The sequence below is a fragment of the Carassius carassius genome, chromosome 34, assembly GCF_963082965.1.
Source record: "Carassius carassius chromosome 34, fCarCar2.1, whole genome shotgun sequence".
NCBI classification, from domain to species: Eukaryota; Metazoa; Chordata; class Actinopteri; order Cypriniformes; family Cyprinidae; genus Carassius; species Carassius carassius.
Window position 1 is genome coordinate 9,358,762 of NC_081788.1, and position 25,590 is coordinate 9,384,351.

At 37.4% G+C, this 25,590-nt stretch overlaps 2 protein-coding genes across 3 annotated transcripts in view; both read left to right on the forward strand.

The window, feature by feature from the left end:
• The window catches only part of LOC132115450 (adhesion G protein-coupled receptor A2-like), a 67,054-nt gene extending 61,730 nt beyond the window's left edge, over positions 1-5,324 (forward strand). Inside the window, exons 18-19 of the mRNA XM_059523934.1 lie at positions 105-194; positions 987-5,324. Of these exons, the coding sequence (XP_059379917.1) occupies positions 105-194; positions 987-2,427 (1,531 nt within the window). The 3' untranslated portion in view covers positions 2,428-5,324. The remainder of the gene's footprint in view (positions 1-104; positions 195-986) is intronic.
• Positions 5,325-6,110: 786 nt separating this feature from the next.
• LOC132115451 (rab11 family-interacting protein 1-like) lies at positions 6,111-24,703 on the forward strand. Of its 2 annotated transcripts, XM_059523935.1 has the most exons (6): positions 6,111-6,579; positions 14,349-14,767; positions 15,434-16,280; positions 20,521-22,251; positions 23,559-23,667; positions 24,039-24,703. In XM_059523935.1, exons 1-6 carry the CDS (start codon positions 6,236-6,238, stop codon positions 24,225-24,227), a joined length of 3,639 nt encoding a protein of 1,212 aa, XP_059379918.1. In that variant the 5' UTR covers positions 6,111-6,235; the 3' UTR covers positions 24,228-24,703. The 2 variants fall into 2 exon arrangements, with proteins under 2 accessions (XP_059379918.1, XP_059379919.1); XM_059523936.1 differs by lacking the exon at positions 20,521-22,251 and having other exon boundaries at positions 6,119-6,579.
• Positions 24,704-25,590: the final 887 nt, after the last annotated feature.

The following is a 25,590-nucleotide window of genomic DNA, read 5'->3' on the forward strand; positions in this document are numbered from 1 at the left end:
TCAATACTTCACTTTTTTTATATGATTAATTATGTTAACATGGTTAGCTCTTGCAAAATGACCATTAACAGTCTTCTGTCCTCTATCTCTGTTACCCTCAACAGGTTTTATTTGATAGCCGACGGGGTCCCACTCATCATATGTGGTATCACTGCAGCTGTAAACATCAGTAACTATGGAGACAACATTCCTTAGTGAGTACCGTGATTGAAAACATTGAAAAACTAGTCTCTAACGTCTAGTTTTAAAAATTTCTATAATCAACAACCTAAATAATGTTAACATTATAATGCTGATTCTTGATATATAGGTCAACAAATATTCCACAAGTTTACCTGTCATTAGTTTGCTATTAATATTGTATATCCTCATATAACTATATCCTATATATAACTATTCATATTTATATATCACAGCTTATATATATATATAATTTTTTTAATTTTTTAATACTTGAACTTATTTTATGTCACAACCATGATATATATATATAGATTTTTTTTTTTTAAATAAATAAATGCTTTTACAGAACATATGTTATGATGAATTCTGACTTGTTGAAACATAAAGAATGCTAAGCAAAACAGGCATTTTATTTGAAACATTTTGAAAAGATTAACCCAAATATCCCCCCAAAAAGATTTCATTTCAGTGTTTGTCATTTATGAGACTGCAAATACTGCAAATCATAATTAGGCCTTAACAGTGATATTTTTGTTACGAATTTTATTGCGCTTTTGTCACATACTTACAGACAGATTGGCGACTTAATATAAAATGAAATTGTCTGAGGTCATACAGAGTTTTTTATTAGTTTCTGTTCTTTCTCTAACTGTCTGATACTTGCTACAAATTTATAACACATGGTTTACAGGCTCTTTAAAAAGTATCTGTTTCAAACAGAGCTTGCTTTGTGTTTCTGTTATTTGACTAATTGCCGCCTTTGCCCTCTCTGACCTTTTTCAATGCTTTTGACCTTTCGCCAGCTGCTGGTTGGTATGGCAACCCAGTTTCGGGGCTTTCTTCATTCCAGCTGGACTGATCGTTCCTGTGACCTGGATCTACTTCCTGTGCACTGCTGTCTGCCTGAGGCGCCAAAACCTCCAGGAGTCCAAAGATCCTCCTTGCTCCTCCTCCATCCCCTCAACTTTACCTGAGAGCCAACCGGCAATCAGTGGCAGCACCAGCCTGCTCTCAGCAGACTCTGTGGTGGGCCCAGTGAATGCCAGGATGACATTGGAGGACCAGTACTCACTGAAGGTCCAGTGTTTGGTGCTGGTGGCAACTCAGTTCGTGTTTGTAGGGCTGTGGTGTTGCGGCGCTATGGCCGTTTGGCACGTGGATAGAGAGCGGAAACTCTTTAGCTGCCTGTACGGTGGAACGGCTACCGGATTAGGGATCTTCTTGGTGCTCCATCACTGTTTCAAGCGTTTGGATGTCCAGGCAGCGTGGCTAAGTTGTTGTCCGGGTTACCGTCGCTCCCAGCCCATGGCAGCTTATTCCCACCCCTGCACTGCAACCGTAGGCGTCCAGAGTGCCTCGGAAAGGGGCTCCCAACTTTTTGTAGGATGCCACCCACCGACGGACACCAACAATTACTCTTCTTCTGCCAGGTCATCATCTACTCAAAGTGGAACGACGAGCATCGCCGCCGGGCCTTGCAAACTCACCAACCTCCTTCAAGGGGCTCAAGACAATGTGAATAACGCCACCCGAGCGCCAACGGGAACTAATACCAACACAAGTACAAGCACGGAGAACAACAAGCCAGCTAATAATCTGTTGCCCAGTCTACTGCCTGTCCAGCAGCCTCAAAGGAGGAAGGCTTGTAGTAAAACCAGGGGTGGAAACACCCAGTACCATCACCGGGGGGACGGCAGGGGGCATTACCGCCTCAAAGCTCTCAGGGCAGGTGGAGGAGGTAGCATGGGTGCTTTGGGACCTTCTGCGACAGAGCAATCGAACATCCACCATCTACACAAACACGCTTCCAGTGAGAATGGAAGTCTACGGAATAGTCATTCAGAGGGTCAGAACGGACTTCTGACCAATGGGCGGCACAGAGGGGAGGGACTAGCGACGAGCCCTTCAGAAGGTAGCGATGGTGGTAGCAGCGGAAGTAGAAAACCTTTTCCCCTGTTGCCTTCGGTGGCGTGTAGGTCTGCCATGCAACAGAACGCTAAACATCGCAGCACTAGCAAAGACAATCTTAAACTGGCCGCCGCGGCTGAGAGAGAGTCAAAGCAGAGCCTGTTCCCTCTAAATATGACATCAAATGTCACTGCGACGGCCTTGTTGACGACAGTTTCAGCACCTAATGGAAGTCTAAAGGGATCCGTGGTGGAATTGGACTCTAGCGGAACTGACCAATCACAGGGCTCGGTTGGTATGAAGAGCAGGGTATGGAAGAGCGAGACAACTGTATAATAATGAGCTGCAGGTAGAGCTGAAAGACCTTGAAGGTTTCTTGAACTTGAATGCTAGAAGCCGAAGCATGGATTTCTTTCTCCACAACCTAGATGAAAAGACTAGTTTAAACCAGCCTAAGATGGTTTTGGACACTTTTCAGCCAAGCTAAACATCAGCTTGGATTGGCTGGGAGACCGGCTTAACCAGCTAAGGCCAGGAAACCTGTCAAACAGTGTTGTAGAACTCAAAACTGGACTACTGCAGTCATATTTTTTTGGTCTTTCTGGGCATTTGGACTCGGTCTTGACACAGACACAGATTCCGGTCTTGAGTGCTGCAACACTGTGGATATGTTTTGTGGTTTGTGCCGACTCACGCATGTCTGATTTGTCTCAGGACTGGAGCACAAAGTTCACATGATACTGTCACGAAACCAAGCCTCATTTAAGACCCTCTTCAAGTCACTGTCTTGACTCGGACTAAGACTCATCAACACAGAATTCAGTCCAGTTTCGTCCAGTTTCATGTACTACCACACTGCAACTTAGGCTGGGTCAAGCTGGGTTTTTCAGCAGGGAAGGGAAACTTTTGGCTCCTTTTATGATGAACCACCGATACTTGTAAGCTTTGGTGTCCTGTTGTCTTTGAACCGTCCAATATGCTAAGAGCTAATGCTAAGCATGCTAATAAGGAGAAGCTGTGTGTGAGGCCGTTTTATATGAAGAAAATGAAAGGGTGTGTATGCAAAACCCTACTCCTCTAAAAAGACATTGGAAGAGTTGGTTTGACAAAATATGCAAAATCGTTTTGATTGCTTTTGTTTGCTTGTAATACCACTTAATCCAACAAATTGTTTGAACATAATGAATCTTTTAATATTGAATATGCCAAGGGATCTGAACCTAAAGTTCAGCCGTTTAGCTGTGTTGATCTTTATCTTTCTGACTATGCATATCGATCAGGATGGAGAACCTGTTCGCCTGTTACCTAAGTTTTCTTGTTCAGTCCCTTCATGTCTTTGTCTCTTGTGTGTTCATGTTTTTATTCACGCTATTTCATTTACATGTCTGTAAGAATGTACATTGTGTTATGTATGCATTGTTTGACCATTACAGTGTTAATTCAATTCTCTGGCACTAGTAAGCAGCTTTTGACATCAGTCCCACAGAAAACAAAGACTTGCCATTGATCCATCCTTCCCCGACATTTCCATCCAATGCTTTACTGGTGCTGGGAATGTAGTTCTTGTTCTTCTAAAGCAGTGTTGTTCAGCAGAACGTGAACTATTGCATTCATTTTTTAGTAAATTGGAACTATTTGGAAAACGTGGCTTAACAGTGCCCTCTATTGGGCCATTTCTGCCATGATCAAATGCACTGAAAATGAAAGCTGTTGATGGAGAAATGATATCAACAAAGTGAGAGCTGCTTCAGATGTCACTCCAGAGTTACTAAGGGATTGATAATGAAGGGCAAGTGTTTGTCCATAAAGTACATGTTCTGTTCTGTTGTAGTACCATGTGTAACATGGGCTTTTTTAGCACTTGTCCAGGTTATGAAGAGAGCATTTGGCATATTCTTATAAATAATAACACATGTTATATTATACATATCAGTATTAATATTGATGTAATTGTCATTATGCAGTTTTATGATATCAGTATTTTACAGAGGATTGACTTAATCAGTTTTATAAACTCTGTTTTTAGTCTAAAAGCACACCAACAATCAAAGCTTGACCTCCCATGCTTTTTTTATTTTCTTCTGCAGATTATTACCATACATAGAGCAAGTTTTGTTTACTAAAGCACTGTTCAAACCCACAAATGGTTAGTGAGAAGAACTACTAATCTACCTGGAATTGTTAGTCCTCCGTCTTAAGCTTATGCAAAGTTCTGAAGAGCCAGGATATAATTATTTTCAATAGGTCTTTTGTTTTTCAAGTGTCCAAATGTCTTTTTCTCATGAAAGCAAAGAATGGACAATCCCGACCGCCCCAAAAAGGGGAATTCAGATCTTTGCACTGACTGTTTTTTTTTCAAGGCCCACAAGCTAACAGATACTGACTGTAGTGCCATTATTTTTAGATCAAATCATGATGAAGTCACAAGCATTGCCCGTCTTTAGCTTTAGCTACACTTTGATTAAAATACTATTATTTTAAAGTGTGTTCAGGGATATTTGTATGCCAAAGAAAGCTTACTGTAAGTATGAGCTTATTTGACATTGTGTAGCCTCCCATTTGTCTTTTTCCCCTTCAAGCCAGAAATCTCCCTCAGAATTGTTAAACATTCAAAGACCACATACTGATAAAGAACCATTGCTCCTTTTTCCCAAATCAAAAAGCTTTTAAAGTCATGTGTGATAATTTTGTGATTAATGTAAGTTCGATTATGAAAGGTTATAATCACCATCGTGTCATTACAGATAACACATATTCTATTTAATTTTGGTTGTTTATGATTTCAGTTGCTTTTGGGGCAAATTTTAATTTGAAATGCCAACAACAAAGAATGTAGAGAATAATACATGGATTTTGTGGCCTTCTCAAAGTTTGTTATGTGTATGTAATACTTAAAAAAATCCCTTTAAAAAATGATTAAAACTTTGAATGGCTTGTATGTGCATAATGGTTTCAGGTGACTGTGATATTTGCATGAATAATTTTCTTTGGGTAGGCCCAGAGCTTCTGAGGGTCAGTATAATTTCAGTGTTATTCAAAACAATGTTTTGATTGTTATCATGAAGTTTAAAAGGGAGATTTCAATAATAACATGAATATTTATATTTTTGTCACTCACTTCAATATGAAAATGATAGAAGCATTTTTGTGTCAATTTCAGTAATATATTTCCTATAGATGTTAAGATTGTGCCTTATCTATGACCTGATGCAAAATAAAGGTTTGGAAAAATGCCATAACGTCAAAATGACTTATTTTTATGTTTCCTAGAATGTATCAGATGTGATTTAAAGAGACAAATCCCAACCCATGTTTTGCTTAGGCACGTAACTTTTGTATCTATGTAATATGTAAATCGGTATCCTCCACAAGAAGTGAAGCCAATCAAAAGTGAGCCTCGCATTATTGACACATGCATCATCCTATCAGAGTGCGGTACTCTATAGATTGGGCGGGACAAACACATCACGCTAGTAAACAACTGATAATATTGACCTCGGTAGCGCAGTGGAGACCGTTTATTGCAAAATAAACGATTACATTGATTTACAGATAGCAGGAGACCGAGTCAATCTGAAAGATGAATAATCGGCTTCAAAACTACTAACGTTACTCATACTGTCGTTTTCTATTTTTTGTCCTGCTAAAGTAAACTGAGGAAACGCTAATAAGGAGATTCTCCAACAAAGATATTCTGAGTTCAGTTTTTTTTAATCTCCATAAAGGTAAACTCTGACGTGAAGGGTTATGTTAGACTACGACAAAAGCACGGATATTTAATTGCTGAGTCAGCTTCTGCGTGGTTATCTGTTGCTAAACATCTCGCTGATAAATTTTTTAGCAACCACGTCGTTTACTGTAGTAAATTATGACCAAAGGTTAAAAGCTGCGCGAACACATTGGTGGTTTTCTTAATCCGAGATTTACAAGACGTTATCACAGGGTTATAAGTGTGCTTACTATCAAAAGCTCTTCTTTAAATAGTTTAATGCCAAGTGATACCTGCATCACCTGAGCGCTGGGTACACAGTGTACGTCATACATTAGGGGCGGGGCTTATGAGAGCTCTCAAACAGTTAGACACAGGAGCCAGAGCGACGCACACGGCAAACACCAGGCTCCGGAGAACAAAGCGCAACTGAGAATGTCTTTGGGTGACCAGCAGTGGTATCCCACCAGCGTTCAGGTAACGGTGCTTAAAGCACGAAACCTGCGGATCAAGGGCAAGAATGGCACGAACGACGCCTATGCCATCATGCAGGTGGGCAAGGACAAGTTTTCCACGTCGGTCGCGGAGAAATGCGTGTCTCCCGAGTGGAAGGAAGAAGCGACGTTCGACCTGCCTCTGATCCATCAGGGGGACGCGGAGCGGGGCACGCTCTACATCATCGCCATGCACCGAGCCCTGGTGGGGCTCGACAAGTTTTTGGGACAGGCTGTTATCAACTTACTTGACCTCCACGCCAACAGATCACGCAAAAAGACTGAGTGAGTGTCATTGAGTTCTATAGGGAAATACTTTTTTTGTGTGGGTGTTCTAGTTGTGTCAAAAATATTCCTTTATGACTGAAGGATTTTAAAAGTTTAATGTGATATGCTAACCAAACAGCTAGTTTGTTTTGGACTTATTTTTGCATGGCTAGGTATCAGTACACCGCCCTTGTAAAACAACGTTGGGCAAACAACTTCTTCTGAGAGTTTCTATGAACATTATACAATAATAATTATTTATTTCATAAAACGAGTGATAACTGATAGAGTTTAGTACAACTGAGCGGGGGGGAGGGGGGAGTAAAAAAAAAAAAAAAAAAAAAAGAAGTTATTTTTAAATTAGCTGTTCGGCATGGTCAAATAAATGTTTGGATGCAGTCTCATTTATTTATTTATTTTTAACACAAAAGTGTTTTTCCCACTCAGTATGAGTCAACATGATTAGGGTCATAAAGATTATGGCCAAAAATAGATTGTACATCTTTACAACTCATTTAATTCAATGAAGGAATGAATGATGCAACACATCAGGATGGTTTCAAACATATAAAACATTTTAAACACAGACAGTTAGTTTAGAATATCTGTGACATAGTTGTTGTGATTAAATAAATGTCAATTTAGTTAGTCAAATAAATGTCAAATGTCAATGCTAAGATTTATTTTGATAAATAAATTAATGACAGGTATAGTCTTGAAATGTGTGTGTGTGTGTATATGTATATACAAACACACACAATCATACACACACATAATGTTCCATGGACTCTGTGTTCTTTTCACACATTTTCAGACTGTGCTCTTCTTGGATTTGATATATTTTATGAACTGTTTATGTTGAAATAGCAGTGGATTTGTCTAAATAATAATCAACTTCATCATCCATCGATACAGCTACAGCAGCTGAATGTGTACTTTGTTTCGCTAATGCATTTGCATTATCCCCAATACTGTCTTTTCATATTTATAATATGTTTTATTGTGTCCTTTGATTTTCTGCCAAGAACAAACTATACATGTCTACTGGACCGCTTCGGACGCATCTGTCTAGCCTGATCAGAGCTGTCATGATGGCTCTCTTGGGGTGCTTTAGTGTAGAAAAACCTATGAAAGTCTCACATGTTTCTAGGTTTTGAGCTGCCAGCAGGATTTTGTTGTGATGTGGTTGTTAAGTTGTTCTGAGTGTTGCTCTGTGGTTGCTAGGGTGTTGCAACTATGACCCAGATCTCCTTCATATACATTTTACAAAAGATATGTTTGTTTATAAATTTATTAGAAAAAAAATAATTGTCACCAACCCTGAGAAATAATAGTTATGTAATTCTTAACCATACATTAAAAAAATGATTTCCATGGGAAAAATAGAAATAGGCACAGATTTTGGTAGGAAACAGAACACACATTTTGTACATTATTATTATTAATTATTATTATTATTATAAACTGGTTTCAATTTATGATTTGCTAAGCTTGATTTTTCTTTAGCTCTGTGGAAATGAGGGCTGCTCATATTCAAAAACAGAAGGTGTGTGAGTTTCACTTGATTTGCATATTAGGCCTGCTTGCTGATTTGTCCAGTCGACTTCCTGTTCTGGCCTTCGAGAGAGAACGAGAGAGAGATGTAAGTCAAGTGTAAAGGCTGTGTTTTTGCTTTGGGTTCGGTCATAGGGGTATCTTGCGCTTTGGCAGCTGTGGCCTTCGGTGTTGGAGGTCCTGCTGTTTGTCCTTGTCGTGTGGCATTGGTGCTGCCGATTGTCAGATCCGTTTGATTCACTGCTCCATCAGTGTCTGCTCGTTTGGACTTTTTAATTTTCCATTCATACTCATTCTGTTTGGATAAGTGGATCACACATGACTTGACCATGTTTGGTTTGTGTTTTGCATTTGTTTGCTTTGTAAAGCACCCATGAGAAGAACAGAAAACTCAATACAAAAATAACATGTTTATTATAATAATTATTTTTGTGTTTATTACTATATTACATTACAATTACATTAACCATATTTTATTACGAGACCCCTCATGGTCGTGTGATTTAAAAAAAGAAAAGAAATGGCAGCATTGACTAGAGTGAACTTAACTTCATGTAGAATTACAATTAACAGAAAAGCTTTTTCACTCTCAGACTGTGGTGAAGTGCTTTTTTTTTTAAAGCCAGGACTATTCTTAGTATCATAATTGGGCTGAGATAAAAATATGTGTCTCATGATGAACCCTTTTAAGTCATTAAAACAGTCACAGGACAAATATTGAGTGACTGGTTGCAGCTCATCCTTTAATTTTTCTTAGGTCAATTCACATTTTTTCCTCAGATGTGTTCCTCTGACAAATCATAGTTTATCATTCCAAGCAAGTAATTGGGACTAACAATAGAGTAAAATGTGTCCAGCACAATCTCACACAACCAGTCGAACTGTATAAAAAAATAATGCCATTTTTACATTCCTCTCCACCCATCCCAGTCCAGTATCACACAACTTTACTAATGACTAACTGACAGGTATGAGTGAGACCCAAGGCTGGGCTAATGGTGTGTGACTATGTACATTAGTGTTTACTTTCCACCACCTGTAAGAATAGTGTGTGTGTGTGTGTGTGTGTGTGTGTGTAAGAGCACCGTGTTCTTTTCCTGCTGTAGATCTGGTTTATGCAGTTTAGTAATTAAAATACTAGTCCAAACTATAGACACTAGAGGTACAAGGTTAATCAAATTCATAATGAAAGCATATTATGGACTTTTTTTATTATTCTATTATTATTTTTTAAAAGTACATAGCTTTGAATGATTCAATTATGAGAGAAATATGTAACAAAATATATAAAATATATAAATATATAAAACAAAATGTAATATATAAACTTATGATGATGATGATTAATTTTATATATTATTTTAATTTTAATTGTAATCTGTTGATGATTATGTAGTAGTAATACAATAGTACATTATATTTGTTTTTAAGAAAAAAATGTTTCAATGTTGTTCTTGTCCAGTGGAAATGAGGGCTGCTCTTTATTAAAATACAGAGAGCAGAAGAATTTTCTATTATTTGCCTTTCACTTTGACTTCCTATTATGGTTCAGAACAGAGAGAGAGAGAGAGAGATCTGTCTATTTGCCTTGGGTTTGGCCCAGTTCACATGCTTGTCATCTAAAGCAGGTGTGTACTGTAATTGTGAAGTATGTTAATAGTTATGATGTGACTTTAAGCCTACAAGGATACACTCAAAGAGAGTAAAAGTGGAATGCAAAGCTTCTTATGACGTAATGGGATATTCATGTAAACATTTAATATGTGTGATTATTTCAACCAGGTGTGTTTTAAGTATCAGTGAACGACTTCATTAATAATGTCTCTCACAGGTCTGATCAGACTATCAGTGATCTTCTAGTGCTTGTGTCTCCTGAAGGTTTTGTTCTTTCTTTTCCTGTCATCTGTCTGTCTATACTGTATGTCTTTGTCATCCAAACTAAACTTAACAATTAAACATAAATAATTGTTCAATAATCATAAATTGAGGTCAAATGTTCACTTAATCGAGATTTTGATTTGAGGTCATATAGTCCAGCCCTACAGCAAATATACAATAATATAAAAGTAAATATGTGGATAATATTATGATAAACCATTTTCTGATTCTGTTTCATCAGAATAAAAGTTTAGCATTACACCACTTGCTCATTAATGGCTCCTCTGCAGTGAATGGGTGCTGTCAGAATGAGAGTCCAAACAGCTTATTAAAAACATCACCATCATTTACAAATAATCAATTATTGTCTTGTTTAACTTTAAACTGTCATTTCTAATCAAAATAGGAGTCAATAATTCTGTTTCTCCAGTCAAAAAAGTCCAACCCCTGTTCTCCTCTCACATCGAAATCCACCAGCATATTTGTTCACAACCGTTTTGGACTGTTTTCATGCATGCTGTGCTGATTTCTCTCCTTTTTTAGATCTCTTTTTCACTTTAGAAAGCAGTATTCGAGAACTTTTGAGAGCAACAGTTTGAAGTTAAAAACAAATTCTTACACAAGTAAGAAACAGTCGTAATACAGATTACTGTTGGACGGTCTGAGAGTGAGTACATCAGATAATATTGAGATGTTGGTACTGACTCTGCATTGCATTATAATGCGCTGCAAGTAGTTTGTAATTTTTAGCCATTAAAACACAAGCTATCTGTCTGTCTTTCTTCCTCTTTCTCCCTCTCTCATACGTCTACACATGAGGGATTGAGTTGTTCGAGCTGGCTGGTGTTGTGTTACTGTCCTACTTCAGGGTAATGTTGATATGGCAGCTTTGTCATTGAGGTGCGTGCCACTGCCAGCTGATCGTTGTCTACAGTAAAAAAAGTTTAATAGGGGACAGTTATTATTATTTTATTTTATTAATTGTGGTATTAATAGAAATATATTAATAATACTCATTTTAAAACCATTCTGATCTTAAATGAATATGCCATTTTTGCTAAGGCTGTCACGTTTTAGCAGCTCTCCAGTTTTGGACTCTCTGATATCGGTTACTGAACACATATGTTTTGTGTTAGTCCAGGTCCATGTGGATTAAGCTGTGGTTAATTCTCATCTACAGTGGATCAGTTTCCTAATTATTTTGCTGTGCCTTTATCTAGGCCGACTTTCCCGATGTCATATGACCTCTGAAACCCTTTATAAAATCGTTTGTTATCCCATAAATAAAAGAGCAGCTGAAACAGAAACCGGGTCCGTGGTTTAGTGTTTCTCTGTAAACACGGTTTTGTGTACTTGATACAAATAAAAGGAATCGGTGAGGACTCATGGTTCCTGTTAACCCCTGTGTGCTCCATTCACACCCAGGTTAGGTTAGGCTAAAATTGAAATTAATTACATTTAAAATCAATTACATTAATTCTGAGTTGATTAAGGTTTTATACATTTTAGTATATATTTTTTTAATATATATATAATTGTATTTAGTTTCAATTATTTTGTTTTCACTAAAGATTAAATACTCTGCACATCTCTCTCTCTCTCTCTCTCTCTGTCTGTCTCTCTGTGTGACAACAGGTTTACATGCATGCAAGGTCAAACAAATATTTAAATTTTCTTATAATATGCATTAAATTTAGCATTTTTTTTTTCTCAACAACTAAAACAATTCTTTCAAAGATAACTTTTCCTCGAAATGCTGAGTTTTTTTTATTTATCGAAATTCTGACCAAAATCCTGAGTTTACACCTTGACCTCACAATTCTGTTTTCTTTTCTGCCAAGGAATAAAATATGAAAAATGTAATTGATTTTTTTTTCTCACCGTAATTGTTCATAAACCTGTTAGAAACAATAACTCTATTGTGTGGCATACTGCTAAATATATGCACTATATTGCATATTCATTATATTTCTACTAAAACCGGTTTGGGATGATGGAACAAATCTTTTTGAACAAGTTTTTCTGACAACCATTATTTAAATGTTAATATTTCAACAACAAATTGGAAACCTAATTATCATAGCCATTAAATATAAAAAAAACTGTTATGTACAGTTTAAATGTTTGTATACAACTCACTTTGATTGTTAATTATTATATATACAAATAAATAGCAAATTAATTTGAATCTTTAATATTATAGTAATGTATGGTTTCCTGTAGCTTAAAGCTTTAATTAAAATATTTTCTTTCCTTAAATAAATGGACATGTACTGTACCTTTAATATATACAAATTTATTGATATTGAATCAATCAAACAGACTGGTTAAATCTGTCAGTGCCCAAGTGAATGTATATATTTGTATTGAAACACAAATGCCAGGACTGAATGCTGACCGCTAGTAAGCTCGCTGATACTCGTGTTTGAGTCCCTCAGAAAAAGTATAAAATGTGTATAAAAGTAGATGAATCACTAAAACCAAACAATAAAACATTTAATCTTCATAATGTGAACCTAGATAAAATAATGTGACCAGTGTTTATCTCTGAAAAGGAAAGCAGGCTGTTCCTGATGGTTCCCTTCTCAGACAGAGTTAATGATTGCAGCTGAAACTAGATTAAGAGCGACACTTGTTTGTTTTTGGCTGTGTGAAGAGAGAAATGCTGTGTGTGTGGGGTGTTAGCTTAGCTCACAGGAATGCACAGGATGAAGTCCATTAAGAACTCTCAGACATGATGTTTGGATCAGTTCCTGAGAGCTTTGAGAGAATGATGTATTTAAGATATCAAAGCATGTGAGCGTGACTATAAAATGGCTTTATCTGCAAAGTAAGAGAGACCGGTCTAATAATAGATCCTTCTTTTAGATGAGCTGTTCTGTACTGAGTTTGTCAGGCCTCTGGTGTTCACTTTTTTATCTTGAAATAACTTTCCTTATCTAATCCCTTGAGCTTCGATTGCTGATAGGCACGATTTCCCGTTAGTCTTTCTCCACCCTGAAACTACAGATTTGAGTTTCCTGCCGTGGTTTTGAGTGTAAGGTCCGCTAACGGACTGATAGTCTGTGTTTCCTGGCCTTGGGCTTCTCTAGTCTTTCACATTTTGATGTGATTCCAAGTATCCTTTTAAATGATAATTTTTTGAACTACAGTCAGTGCTATTCTTGAAGAAAACCACAAGCCATAACCATGAAGTGCAGTTTTTCATTAAAAGTGTAGTAGCAGTCTGTGCAAAACTTTCATCCTGTGGGGGTCCAAACAGAAATGCTTGGGATTGAGCTGCAGCCGCTTCCTCTGAGCACATGCCATGTTTAATCAGATTGGTCTGGTCTGTTTGGTGTCAGTGTGACTGTGGACTCATGGTCCCTGTGCTCAGGTGTCTATTATGACAACAGAGTGGGCAGCTAATGTTCATGATTACACTGATCTCCAGAACGCTCCCACCTGCTGCTCTGCTGAGGAAGTGCAGGCTACACAAAGATGTTTTTCATTTATTTTATCAGTAGATAGGCTTCTGTGTTGTGTATCATTTACTGGTACAGGGTTCAATTCCCAAGTGAAGTCCCAGCCTTTCTATTCATACAGTAATTTAGTTTTGAATCCACTATTCCATTTGAAACAGAATGATTTTTGAAATGGCAAACAATTTTGAATTACTGAAGGTATCATACCCTTTACCCCTTTAATCACATTTGTGCACATTTGGGAGAATGTTAAATTTATTTATTACACTTACACTAACTAGGAATATTTAGTTCTATGCGGTCAATTGTAGTATTGTTGGTGTTGTTTTTATTCTTTATTTTGCTGTGTTCTTCTCATATAATACAATTATTACAAATAAAATAAAACTCAGTATTTCACATCTGTTTATTTACTTAAGTGAGTAGCCATGCAATGATCCACAACCAGCCTGGAATTACAGGATTATTCTACGGGTGTTTTTTTTTTTTGACCTCAAAAATATTTTTTGTCTTTTAAATAGACAACGGACTAAAGAAAGAAAGCAAGGCATGTGTGAAATGTTCCCAGTAAGCCACTTAAATCACAAATTGCATCAAATGCAGTTTTATTTTAGTGTTAGATTTTTTATAATTTGTGAATACTTTGAATTAGCTGTTTTATATTTTCAGTATTTTCTTTTTTACCGTAGGTTTTAGTAATTATTGCAGTTTTTATATTTTAATTTATTAAAATTTTAGTATTTTTAGTACTTTATTTCAGTTCCGTGAAGATGAAAATAATGACATAAGCTTAAATTAAATGGTTATCCTAAAATAAATGTAAATCCTTAAAAAAAACAGAGCTCAGCTGTCCTGCAATCTAATGAAGACCTTGTTTGATTCTCTTTGCAGCTGGCACAAACTGGTGGATAAGAATGGGAAACAGGAGAAGGACCGAGGGGAAGTTCTTTTGGACATTCAGTTCATGAGGAATAATCTGACAGCCAGCATGTTTGACCTCTCCATGACAGACAAGCCTCGCTCCGGCATCAGCAAGCTCAAGGATAAAATTCGTGGCAAGAAGAAAGACGGCCTGTCGGATTCTGCCTCTGCGATCGTGCCCTCTTCAGTGGGAACAGACAGTGAAGAGGAAGGAGAAGGCAGTTCGGACAATCCTAAGAAGAAATCAAAACTCAAATCCTTGTTTGGACCAAAGACAAACCTCCAAAGGAATGTGTCCCAGTCCATGTCAACCCTGGGCACCCTGCCTGAGAAGAACAGTTCACTCACCAGCAGCAGATCCTCCGGCCTTAATGTGGACTCTCCTGATGGTAAGGTCGAAGTTATGCAACCTGTCCAATAAAATGCGTTAAATAAAATGTGAAAGCTTTTTTACTAGGTCAATTGAATTAAGCTTTATAATGTCTGCTTTGACCAGTTTGCATTAAAAAAAAATTCATCATCATGCATAAAAAGTGTTCAGACAGTTCATCCACAGTTTGTAATTGTACATCATACAGTTTTAGCAAAATTGGGAATAATTACTTTTTCGTGTCTCATATGCTTAACAAGGCTGCATTTATTTGATCAAAACTACAGTAAATACAGTAATATTGTAAAATATAGTTTTCTGGTCGATTATTCCTAATCTATTCCTGTAATGAAAAGATTAATTTTCAGCATCATTACTCCAGTCTTCAGTGTCACTTTATCCTTCGGAAATCATTCTAATATGATCATTTGCTGCTCAAGAAACAGTTCTTATTACTACCAATGTTGAAAACAGTTGTGCCACTTCATATTTTGTGGAAACTGTGATACGCTACCATTCAAGTCACCTCAAATGTATATATTTATTATATATATATATACATATATATATACATATATATATCCAGACACTTTTAAATGTGGCCAAAGTTTCTGACACTGTGCAAGTACATTTGGGACCTCATTTACATTGCAGTTACATATTGATCTCTTATTTTCTCTTGCAGGGAAAAAGAAGTTTAAAATACTCGGACACAAGCGCACTGAGAGCTCAGATAGCAAAGTGTCTCTTGGCCCGTTTTCTCTTCTGAGCCGCTCTAAACAAAACATCCAGGATCCGAATGCTCTCTGTATCAACGGCAGCCACGTTTATGCAGAGGAACAAGAACCTAAAGCTAATTTAGGCTCCACACTCAGTCTGAACAGCTCAGGAAAGGGTTCGGTGGAGGATGTTCGCAAATCCCACCAACGAAATATTTCGGACCTCTCCATCGACTCACTTAAAAGCTTTAGTATCCCCTCATATAAGCCTGAAGTGCAAGACAAAGCTTCTCTTGATAGGAGTCATGTAGAGATGGAGGAGAAGGAAAGGAAACCTGAAGGAAGAAGCCTGCAAGAGATGCTGAACCAACAGGTAGATCAAGAGCAGAGGAGGCAGCAAGAACGAGAGAGAAAACAAGAGGAAGAGAGGAAAAGCAGGCTTGAAGAGCAGGAGAGGAAGCGCAAGGAAGAGGGAGAGCTGCAGAAGAAGCTGCGTGAGGAGGAGATGCAGCGAGCTGAGGAGCAGAAGCACCAGGAGGAGAGCAGAGTAACCGAACGACTCTCCTCTCTCTTCGGCATTGGAAAGAAGAAGGAGGAGAAGAGAGAGGAAGCTAAGAATGAACCCAAACGTCTAGATGTGCCGTCCTCCACAAACCCGTTTGAAGACATTCCCCTGACCCCAGATACTCCATCCTCTATCCCAGAAGAGAGGTCCACGGACTCACGGAGGGGTGTCAGGACCATCCTCAGCCCGACACCAACCGCCAGTGCTTTCCCCAATCGCATAGCAAAAGTGTCTGCGGTCAAGCCAAGGTGAGTGCTCATTTGCTTGAATAACTTCCTCAGTCCATGTATCTTATTTTCTCTAAGACTGTGTATTATTCTTGGCTGGGTGATTTATTGCTTATTCACTATATTATTCTCTGTTTTTGTTAGCAATGCTGAGCAATGCTGTGATGATTTTAATCCACAATTAATTGATTAAATTGACACATTTCCTGTAGAGCATGTTACATTTGTAGAGCATGTTACATTTGTTACATTTCCTGTAGAGCATGTTAGATACGGGTCTTGTTTGGTTAACCCTCAACCACGGTATCTACCAGAACACCTGACCTGTTAATCCACAGCAATATGAAAGGGATGATTCACTCTAAAACTTTAGATTTCTGATCATTTACTCACCCTTTGTCCATCCAAGACGTAGGTGCCTTTTATCTGTAACTGCGCTCCTTGGTGATTCATAAAATGCAAGGCAATGGCTACCGTCATTATGAAAGTCAAAAAAGCATATCAGGCAACACAAAATTAATACCCATTGCCCCTGGTGATATATTGTAATCTTATGAAGAGAAATGATCAGTCTGTGCAAAAAAAAAACTACCATTATTTACTACATTTCTTTAATTCAATTCTGTAGCCAACTTCTTTAAAACCACAAAGACTGCTATCCAGAGCACATCCGCATTAAAATAAAATTAAAAGTTGATGTCAGCAAGGAAGTTTTGGAGGCCTCCTGTGGTTGTGGCCATTATTTGTGTTATCACAGACAGAAGTGACTTAATACATTTGAACGGCATAAAATGTGTAGGCCTACATAAAATTATTTACATACAAAAATGAAGATTATTTGACATTTAAGAATTGCCTTGGCTATTTAACCTTCAGTACGTCTGCGTCTGTTGATTCAGTTGTTTTAATAACAAGTTCAGAAGCAAAAAAAGGCATTAGAGCTGGTAAGTTTGATTTCATTAAAGTGGAGTAGATAAATATTTCTGTTTATTATTTTCCATTATTATATTGGTGCCTTAAATTTAAATGATGAAATACTTTGACCTTGTATTCAATAATAAAAAATACGTAATTGTTTAACAAATATTTTACTATTTATCATAATTCTTGCATTATACTTCATTTATTTTATACATCATTCCTGCACTACTGTTCAAAACTTTGGGATCATTCAGATTAATTAATTAATTAAGAAAAATAAATACTTTTAATCTGCAAGGATACCTTAAATTGTTCAAAAGACATTTATATTTATATTTATATATATTTATATATTAAGATCAATCTACTTTGTTTGGTTCCAACAAAAGAGAATATGTAATATTTGTATGTATATGTGTGATACACTCTCTTATTTATAAAGATAATTTTAACGAGATATTGTTTTAAGCAGAATACTTGAGTGTTTTGTCTTTTATGCTACTTTTGATAAAGCAAGTGGTTTTTAGTAGAAACATAATTAGTTATTAGAAAGATGGGACTTTCCTTCAGTGCATGTTTACATTAGAGCCCGACCGATATGGATTTTTGGGGGCCGATGCCGATATTAACTCGAAAAGAGCCGATTTATAAGCCGATATTTTGATTTTAAAAATAATCTGGATATTAGACCCATTTCCTATAAACTGCACTTACACAACATTCAATAGCAAAATATCTGCCTGTTCTATGTATGTGGGCTGTATAAACCATTTTCCAGAATGGACTATGTTTAAAAAAAAAGCCTTCGATTACAGTCTCAATGAATAAACAATTGCACATCAAAAGTATATATTTTTTAATGATCAAAAAACAGTCTGGTTTTAAACATTTAACACTTTTACTTTCTTCCAGTTGAAGCTGGTTTTAACAGTCTGTGTGTGTACTGTAAATAAATTATAATACTAAAGTTAAAGTATTTGCAGAAGTAGTCCCACACTTTGCTGCTACAGCATTCACCTTTTTCAGCCATCTGTAGGCAGAAAGAGAGACAGAGAAAGAATAAGCATGTGTATTAATAATATCACCATGTATCATTTTTTATTTTATTTGTCAAGCAATAGGTATTACCTACTTATATTTAACAATATTATTTCAACATTTTCATGTTATGTCTGTAAAGCTGCTTTGAAACAATATGTAAAAAAAAAAAAGCGCTTGTTCAGCTCACATTTATTTACATGTCCCCTCTGGTTTAATCATTTCTGACGCACCTACTGTTACTGTAACTACACTATATTTGCTCTCACAGAACATCGTCTTGCCTACTATTACCGGAAGATTACGGAATCAATTCGAAGTTGAATGGTTAACGTTAGTGTCATGAACACACCGCTGTCAATTTTGAGAAGAACCACCTTCAAACAAGTTAATAGTAAGCATTTAAGGGGCCTGCTAAAAAGGAAGCTATTAGCGTTAGAGTAACGTAACCAGCCTGAATTCACCAAATTGTTCTCTGGACCTGAGGGTAGCCTCTTCTTCCTTGCTTCTCTCTTAATTCTCATCAGCAGGACTAGCGCTATCGCTCGCTTCTTACAACGGGACAGATACATGTTTGCTGCTGACCGAAAGGAGGAGGAACAGACTATGAAAGAGCTCCCGCTAAACGCTAAACTGTCTGAGTAGTGAGCTATCCTTGAAATACAAGTTTGTTGCTTTTCTTTTAAGCATTGTAATTTTTAAGCATTCTTATTCAGTAAAGATGCTAAAGGAATAAAGATGTTGAGGTTTGTTAGCTATATTAATTTCATCCAAACTCATGCAGAGGCTGCATGCTGAATGATAAGTCAGGCTGCTCTGTAATGCAGTTAGCATCTAGCCACCTGAGAGCAGAGGAAAACCCACCTCTCTCTGCTCCACTGCTCTTAAAGGGAAACACCTTTATTTAGACAAAGCCTCCTTGTAAAAAATTTTTAACAGATGGTTAATAACAGAAAATGTTAACTAAATTGCACACATTTACAGGTCGAGAGTAAGTGTACAAAAGTTGCTCCAATGTCCCATTGTGAAAGGTTGGGGTTGGTGGGGGTGTCATGATGGGATGAGATCATTGTTTCTCTGTTAGATGTGAGCATTCAGGTATCGCTGAGTTTCATAGCCTTGGGTGACAGTGGAACTTGTTGAATCATGGTGATTGTAGTCTGTTTTTAGTGTGAAATTAGTCTAGCCATCATTTATTCACTTCTTCAGCAGCAATTAATATCTTTTTGATTTGTAAACTCAACTTACAAAAAAACGGCTCTTCTAATTTAGTTGAGTGTTTATAAAATGACCAAAAATAGACAGTAGAAGTAGACAGATGGTGTAGAATTTCACCTGATCCATCTACTTCGAATACTAAATATAGCATAATGTATATTTGACTTTACATATGGTAGTGATTTTATGATTATAAAGTGTACTCAGCATAGGTTTTATTGTATCGAATGATTTGCATAAGTTGCACCTTAAGCAACTTACCTAACCTGTTTGGCCAAAGGCATGTGATTGGTTGAGATGGAAGGAATGTGGACTGGATTCCTTCCTCAAATGCTGATCTTCTGGTTTGGAGTGAAACAAGTTGCAAAAGATGGTGAGCTTGTACTCTTCCAGACAGTGAATAAGCGAGATTGTCTTAGGGAAAAAGTCTCAAGGATTGCTTTTTTTTTTGTACTTGGAGTTTTGGGATTTTAGGAAATCTGTCTTGTGATTAGCTAAAATGGTGAGTAACTCTTTTTGCAAAAGCTGAGAATTCAAATAGACTGGAATATGGTTTAGTTGGGTTTGTTTCTGTGAAACTTTTAGATTCGAATGTGTGGTGTACATTTCCTTCTATTGAATTGTGCTTGAAGACTTGGAAGATAAAAAAAGATTAATAGTTGCATTGTTACATTAATAAAAGTAAACATTTTTAGTACAAATTTATATATATATATATTATATTATATTATATTATATTTATATATAGTTTTATATGTACCAGATTTTAACAGACACATTTGTGTAACAAGATCCTAGGATATCCACTTAAAGTAACTAAACAAAATGTGACCTTTTTGATATACCTTAATAATAAGAAAGACATTGTTTCTATTATGTGAGGAATGTTCTGTTCATAAAAATTGCGAATGTCAGGCATTGAGTAAGGATAATATATCTAGACAGGGGAGTCATGTGCTGTTTGTATTCAATGGATTTCAGTTGTAGTAGTAATCCCCAGAAGAAACAAATAGGAAAAGTTAATGGATTGTAAGAGCTGTTTTAGCCGTAAGTTGACCATTTTATGTTTTTTGCTTTTTGGCAGATTGGCTCTGAGTGTACTGCCTGAAACCGATATTAGCCATTCCCAATCCCCCTCTGACTGTGTAGACACCCAGACCACTATCCACGCTCCTCCACTTTCCCCATCCCTCTCTTCTGATCCGTTTGAGTCGTTTGGTATGTTTTCTGATCTTCATTCTTCTCTGGCACCTGATAAACCTCCGAGAACTTTCAGTGAGTTAAGTGAGTCCAGCATGGAAAACCTCTCAGCTCCCAAATCTGACAAGAAGCGAAAGGCTCCTCTACCCCCCGGTCATCATGGTAGCTCGTCTAAGACTGAAAGCCATCCAGATTTCGGGGAACAAGCGCATACCCAGAACTCCAAAGATAGTCAGAGACCTGATCTTCCTCTCCCGGACTATGAAACCCTCTTTCCTAAGAAGAGGCATGGGGTGATGGGTCAGACACGTTGGGACCATCTTGTTGCAGAGGTAAACCAGAGAAACTGGGACTTCTCTGAAGAAATGAATGTAGATGGACCTGAGAGGGCGATGCCAAAAAAATCTGTGATCTTAAGGGACAGAACCTCAGTGAACCTTAACCAGCACCAAAGAAATCATGAGGCACCTCCCCCTGCTCCCACGAGGCACAGAGACTCACTCCTTCTACCCAAAGCTCATGCTCCTGCGCCACCAGAACCATCGGTTGAGACCAATGTCCAACATGGTCATATCAAAGAGTCTTTATATGCTACTGTCAATAAGTCTGGAAAATCTGCTAACAAGAATATGGAAAACAATCCACCTCCCCCTGTCCGTAGTCGATATGTGCCTCAGGAGACCGAAAGGAAGTCTCAGACTCCTGATGCCATTACACATCAACTCCCTCAGTCAAAAGAAAAGCCTACGCCAGCAGCCAGATCCATACAAAACGTAAATTCAAAGACTGATGATGTGGCTAAAGACATGCCTTCGATCAAACCCAGACAACAGTCATTAGTCAAGGACCCAGTCAGACAAGTCCAACCAGACAAGCAGGTAACAACTAAAGACATGACATTAGAAAACAACATAGATGGGAAACCACACAAGGGCCAGAAGGGAAGCATTTCCACAGATGGGTTTGTTGAAGTAGACCTCCTCAAAGCTGCTGAAAATCAAAAGGAACTGGGGAAACTGGCTAATGAACCTGAGGTGAAGGGAATGATTGCTCTTGATCCATTCCCAAATGATAACCTACTATCTAAAGATCCCTGGGCTTTACCACAGCAGACCACCACTGAAGATGTCCTGTTCACTAAGGCTCCAAAGCAAATGAGAAGTCCTGAAGATCGGAAATCAACCTTTGATAAAAACGATAGCAAGTCTGCAAACAAAGCTACACATGATCCATTCACAAATCTTTCAGAGAAAAGCACGGCACCGAAATCAGAGCATGGAAAACAATCCCCCAGCTTCACCGAACAAGCCAGAGCCACATTTCAAAGAAGTTTTTCACTTAAGAAGAAAAATTCATCTCGCCAATACACAACTGAAAAAGCTGGTACAGAGAATACTAGTCTGAATAGATCAGCTTCTCAGACTTCACAAGATGCCGAAGATGTTGAGCTGACTGTAACCAGTGTTGCTCCACCAATCAGAACTGATCCCACCCTAGTAACATCTGAATCCCCTATAGGGGGCAAGAGTACTCTTCGTGCTTGGGTCTCGCCATCAGAGGCTCAGCCAGTTGCACTGCAGAATGCTAGTGGAAGTGCAGTTTCTAATTCAAGAAGGTGAGAAAAGTCCTCCCGACCCCTACTAACAACTCCTCTAACAGTCTGTCATCCCTGTTGTGCTAAACCCATCGGCTTTCAAATCAACAGCTGCTCAAATCAATCTCTGGTATTGCTCGATTAAAGGGTAATGTTTCCTTCAGGATTTGTTCGATTGGTTGCTTAATGGTTGGTTGCTCCTTCATGGGATCTTGAGGGTTGGGATTGTGGGCTTGGGGTTTTGCTACTGATTGCTGTTATTGGTCATTCAACATGTCATGGTCTTGAAGGACTAATGTAAATGAAACAAAGGCAGTGTCTGTTTTGTTGTTTATATGTTCTGTTTTGTTACTGTAGGCAATATTAGATTGTCTTTACAATGTGCATATTTGCTGAAACTAGATCTATATGAGAGGCTGTAGATGTGAGATTTACATTTACAGAAATATGATGTATACAAGACTGTAGGTACATGTTCATATACTCACATGGAGGCACGGGTGGTTGGCATGCATTTGAGTTTGTTCTGGAGATCATATTGTTTTGTGGGATATTTGTATTACACATGATTCTTGATTGCTTTACCACAAAGGTGCTTATGTTTGGGTTTTACATATTATTTCTCTGCTGTACTTTTATTGATCTTTTCGTTTTGTTGGGAATTACACAATGGGTGAGTTTGGAATGGTTTACTAACATATGCCAAGTCCTGCTTACTACATATGAGAGAGTATATTTATTGCTCTGCATACATTGTGTTAAAAGTTATGTAGTATGCTACAAATATTTTAAATTATGTGTCATATGCTACATTTGTCACTTGACGCATGATTTATATTACTATGTTGCATGTTTACATCAGAAATTGGTTTCTAGTCATCATTGGGGAAAAATAACTTTAGATGCAGTGGTTTGAATTTCTTACGGTCTTCATTTTTTGGCAGTAAATAATAATCTCTACTGCTCAAAAACATTGTATTGTGGACTGCAGTATCACATGCAGTGGGCTCTAGTTGTATACTACACATTTTCGCAAATGTAGATCAGGTGCATACAGAAAATTCACATACCCAGTACTGAATTCTTTATATGACAGGAGTAAAAAAAAAAAAAAAAAACTTTGCCTTTCCAAACATACCCATATCTCTTTAAATGAATTCTATCTTCAAGGGCCCTTGTTCACTTCAATTGAGCATCTACTGGTTTCTTTTTTTTGTTCTTTTTTTTATTGTATATCCTCCTCTTGGATGAAGTTACATGCCATTGTCAACAGTCAAGTTTTTATGTTCATGTTCATTGCACTAATGTCCATCTCTCTTTTATCCCAGGCCTCACCCAGTGAAACCCATGAGCACCGAGAGCCAGTCTTCCAGTGTGATCACTGTCGGCAAAGACCCAAAGACTATCACCATCAAGGAAATGGCTGGGAAGTCAAAGGTACAGTAATTTTCCTAATTATTTTCTGCTCACTATTTGCACACTGAAGAATCATAGTTGTAAAGTAACACAAATTAAAATATGGGAATAAAAAGTTATGTAGTTATGTAGTCAGTTGTCTATAGTACACAATTTATGTCTACTATAGTTTTTACTTTTTGTCTACTCCAGTTTATTACTTAACTTTTAAAAATATATATAATTTAGTTTACTTTTAGTGTTTGATTTTATTTAAATTTTCGTTTTTAATATCAGCTAATCCATAGTTTCAGATCATGAAAAAACATCAAGTCAAATGTACACATACTTTTCATTGGTACTATCAGTTGACCATATTTTTCCCCTCTACCTTCATTTCACTGCATATCCAGAATGTAGATGGCGGTGCATACACTCAGCTCACACAGGAGGAACTGATCAAACTGGTGGTGAAGCAACAGACCGAACTCTCCAAGAAAGACGCCAAGATCCTGGAGTTGGAGGAATACATTGACAACCTGCTCGTTCGTGTCATAGAGGAGAAACCGGCCATCCTGCTTTCACTTAATTCCAAATGTTAGGGTTTGATCCTATCATTTGATGTAACCGTGCCCAGATCACAACACTGAGACAGTTTAATATTGTGGGATTTGGCTGATCCAGCCAGAAGGATTTCTCATAATCAGTTTAGTTGCTTGAGTATTTAATGAATGTAGAGTTACTGGCATAAGCGCATTCTGATTTCACCACTAATATCTTAAAAATAACTTATTTTTACAGTGTGGGTATGTATAGTATATTAAATCCAGCAGGAAAATGGCAGAATTCTGCAGTCTGTCAGATCATCCTTTAATAACTGGATGCTCTTGTTTTTGTTTCGTTGGATCATGGTACAAGCTCCTCCTGAAATGCTTCCCAACAACAAATGCATCCATTTTGTTTTTGGAACGTTTTCTATGTATCTTTCCATTTGAGAAGGGGCTTCTTGATGCATTAAATCTTACATTAAATAAGCTTGTATCTGAAGATTTTCTTGACTGCAGTCTTGAGTCTTGATCAGAATGTAATAAGTTAATAATCTTCTGGCTATTTACAAATGAAGACAATAAGCACTTTTTACTTGAACGGGCTGTTTAATTTATGAAGGATAGTGTTTTTAAATGAACCAATTCTCTACAATAACCTGTAGAATTACCTCTGTAGAAAAGCCTTAATGAAAAATTGTTTTTCCTGCCTGTATGTACACTTCTGCACATGAAAAGCTTCTGTTCGAACACTTCTTCTGATAATTCATTTTATTGCCCTGGTCAATATTGACTGTATATTTGCAATTTAGTTGATCTGGCAGTCAGCTGTTGAATTGCTGCATGTTTTCTGCTACATGTCAAACTGCACGTTTGTAGCGGTTTTGACCAGGGATTATTAAGCATTCCTTGAAGACTTGATATCAAGAGCTTGATATCAACCTCTTGATCAACAATATACACACTGTGACTGCAGTTCGGTAATGAACAAGCAATAACTGTGTCTGCAGGAGTTTCTTTCCTGAATTTCAGGTAATGTGATACTTTCATCAAATTAGGATCTTCTGCAACGGATCCTGTAGCCTGTAGACGTCACTGTCTGCACAGTGTTGTTGAGATCTTGTCTCCAGTGAAACCAAAGATCTGTGATGTAAATCTGAAGTCTTACCTTACAGTGCTCAAGTTCTGCTTCCCAGTCCCTTTTCCATTTTTTTACTACTACTACTACTTATGTTTTAACCCTTTGGGGAGAGAACTGTCCCTCTGACAAGGATGGAGAAAATAACTCTGTCTTGTATTTATTTATTTGTCATTTAATCTTAAGTTGATTCAGTTGTCAGTCTCAGTTGTCTGTGTTGTAGTTCTATTCAGTCATGAGATCCATCATAAGTAAGAGCATCTGCGGTGTTCATTCAAGTGT

What these genes read in the sequence shown, in the direction of transcription:
- LOC132115451 (XM_059523935.1), top strand. Translation starts at nt 6,236, where the DNA reads ATGTCTTTGGGTGACCAGCAGTGGTATCCCACCAGCGTTCAGGTAACG. An exon ending in TAATGTGGACTCTCCTGATG is followed by an intron (nt 14,768 to 15,433) that starts GTAAGGTCGAAG and finishes TTTCTCTTGCAG; the next exon opens with GGAAAAAGAAGTTTAAAATA. An exon ending in GCAGTTTCTAATTCAAGAAG is followed by an intron (nt 22,252 to 23,558) that starts GTGAGAAAAGTC and finishes CTTTTATCCCAG; the next exon opens with GCCTCACCCAGTGAAACCCA.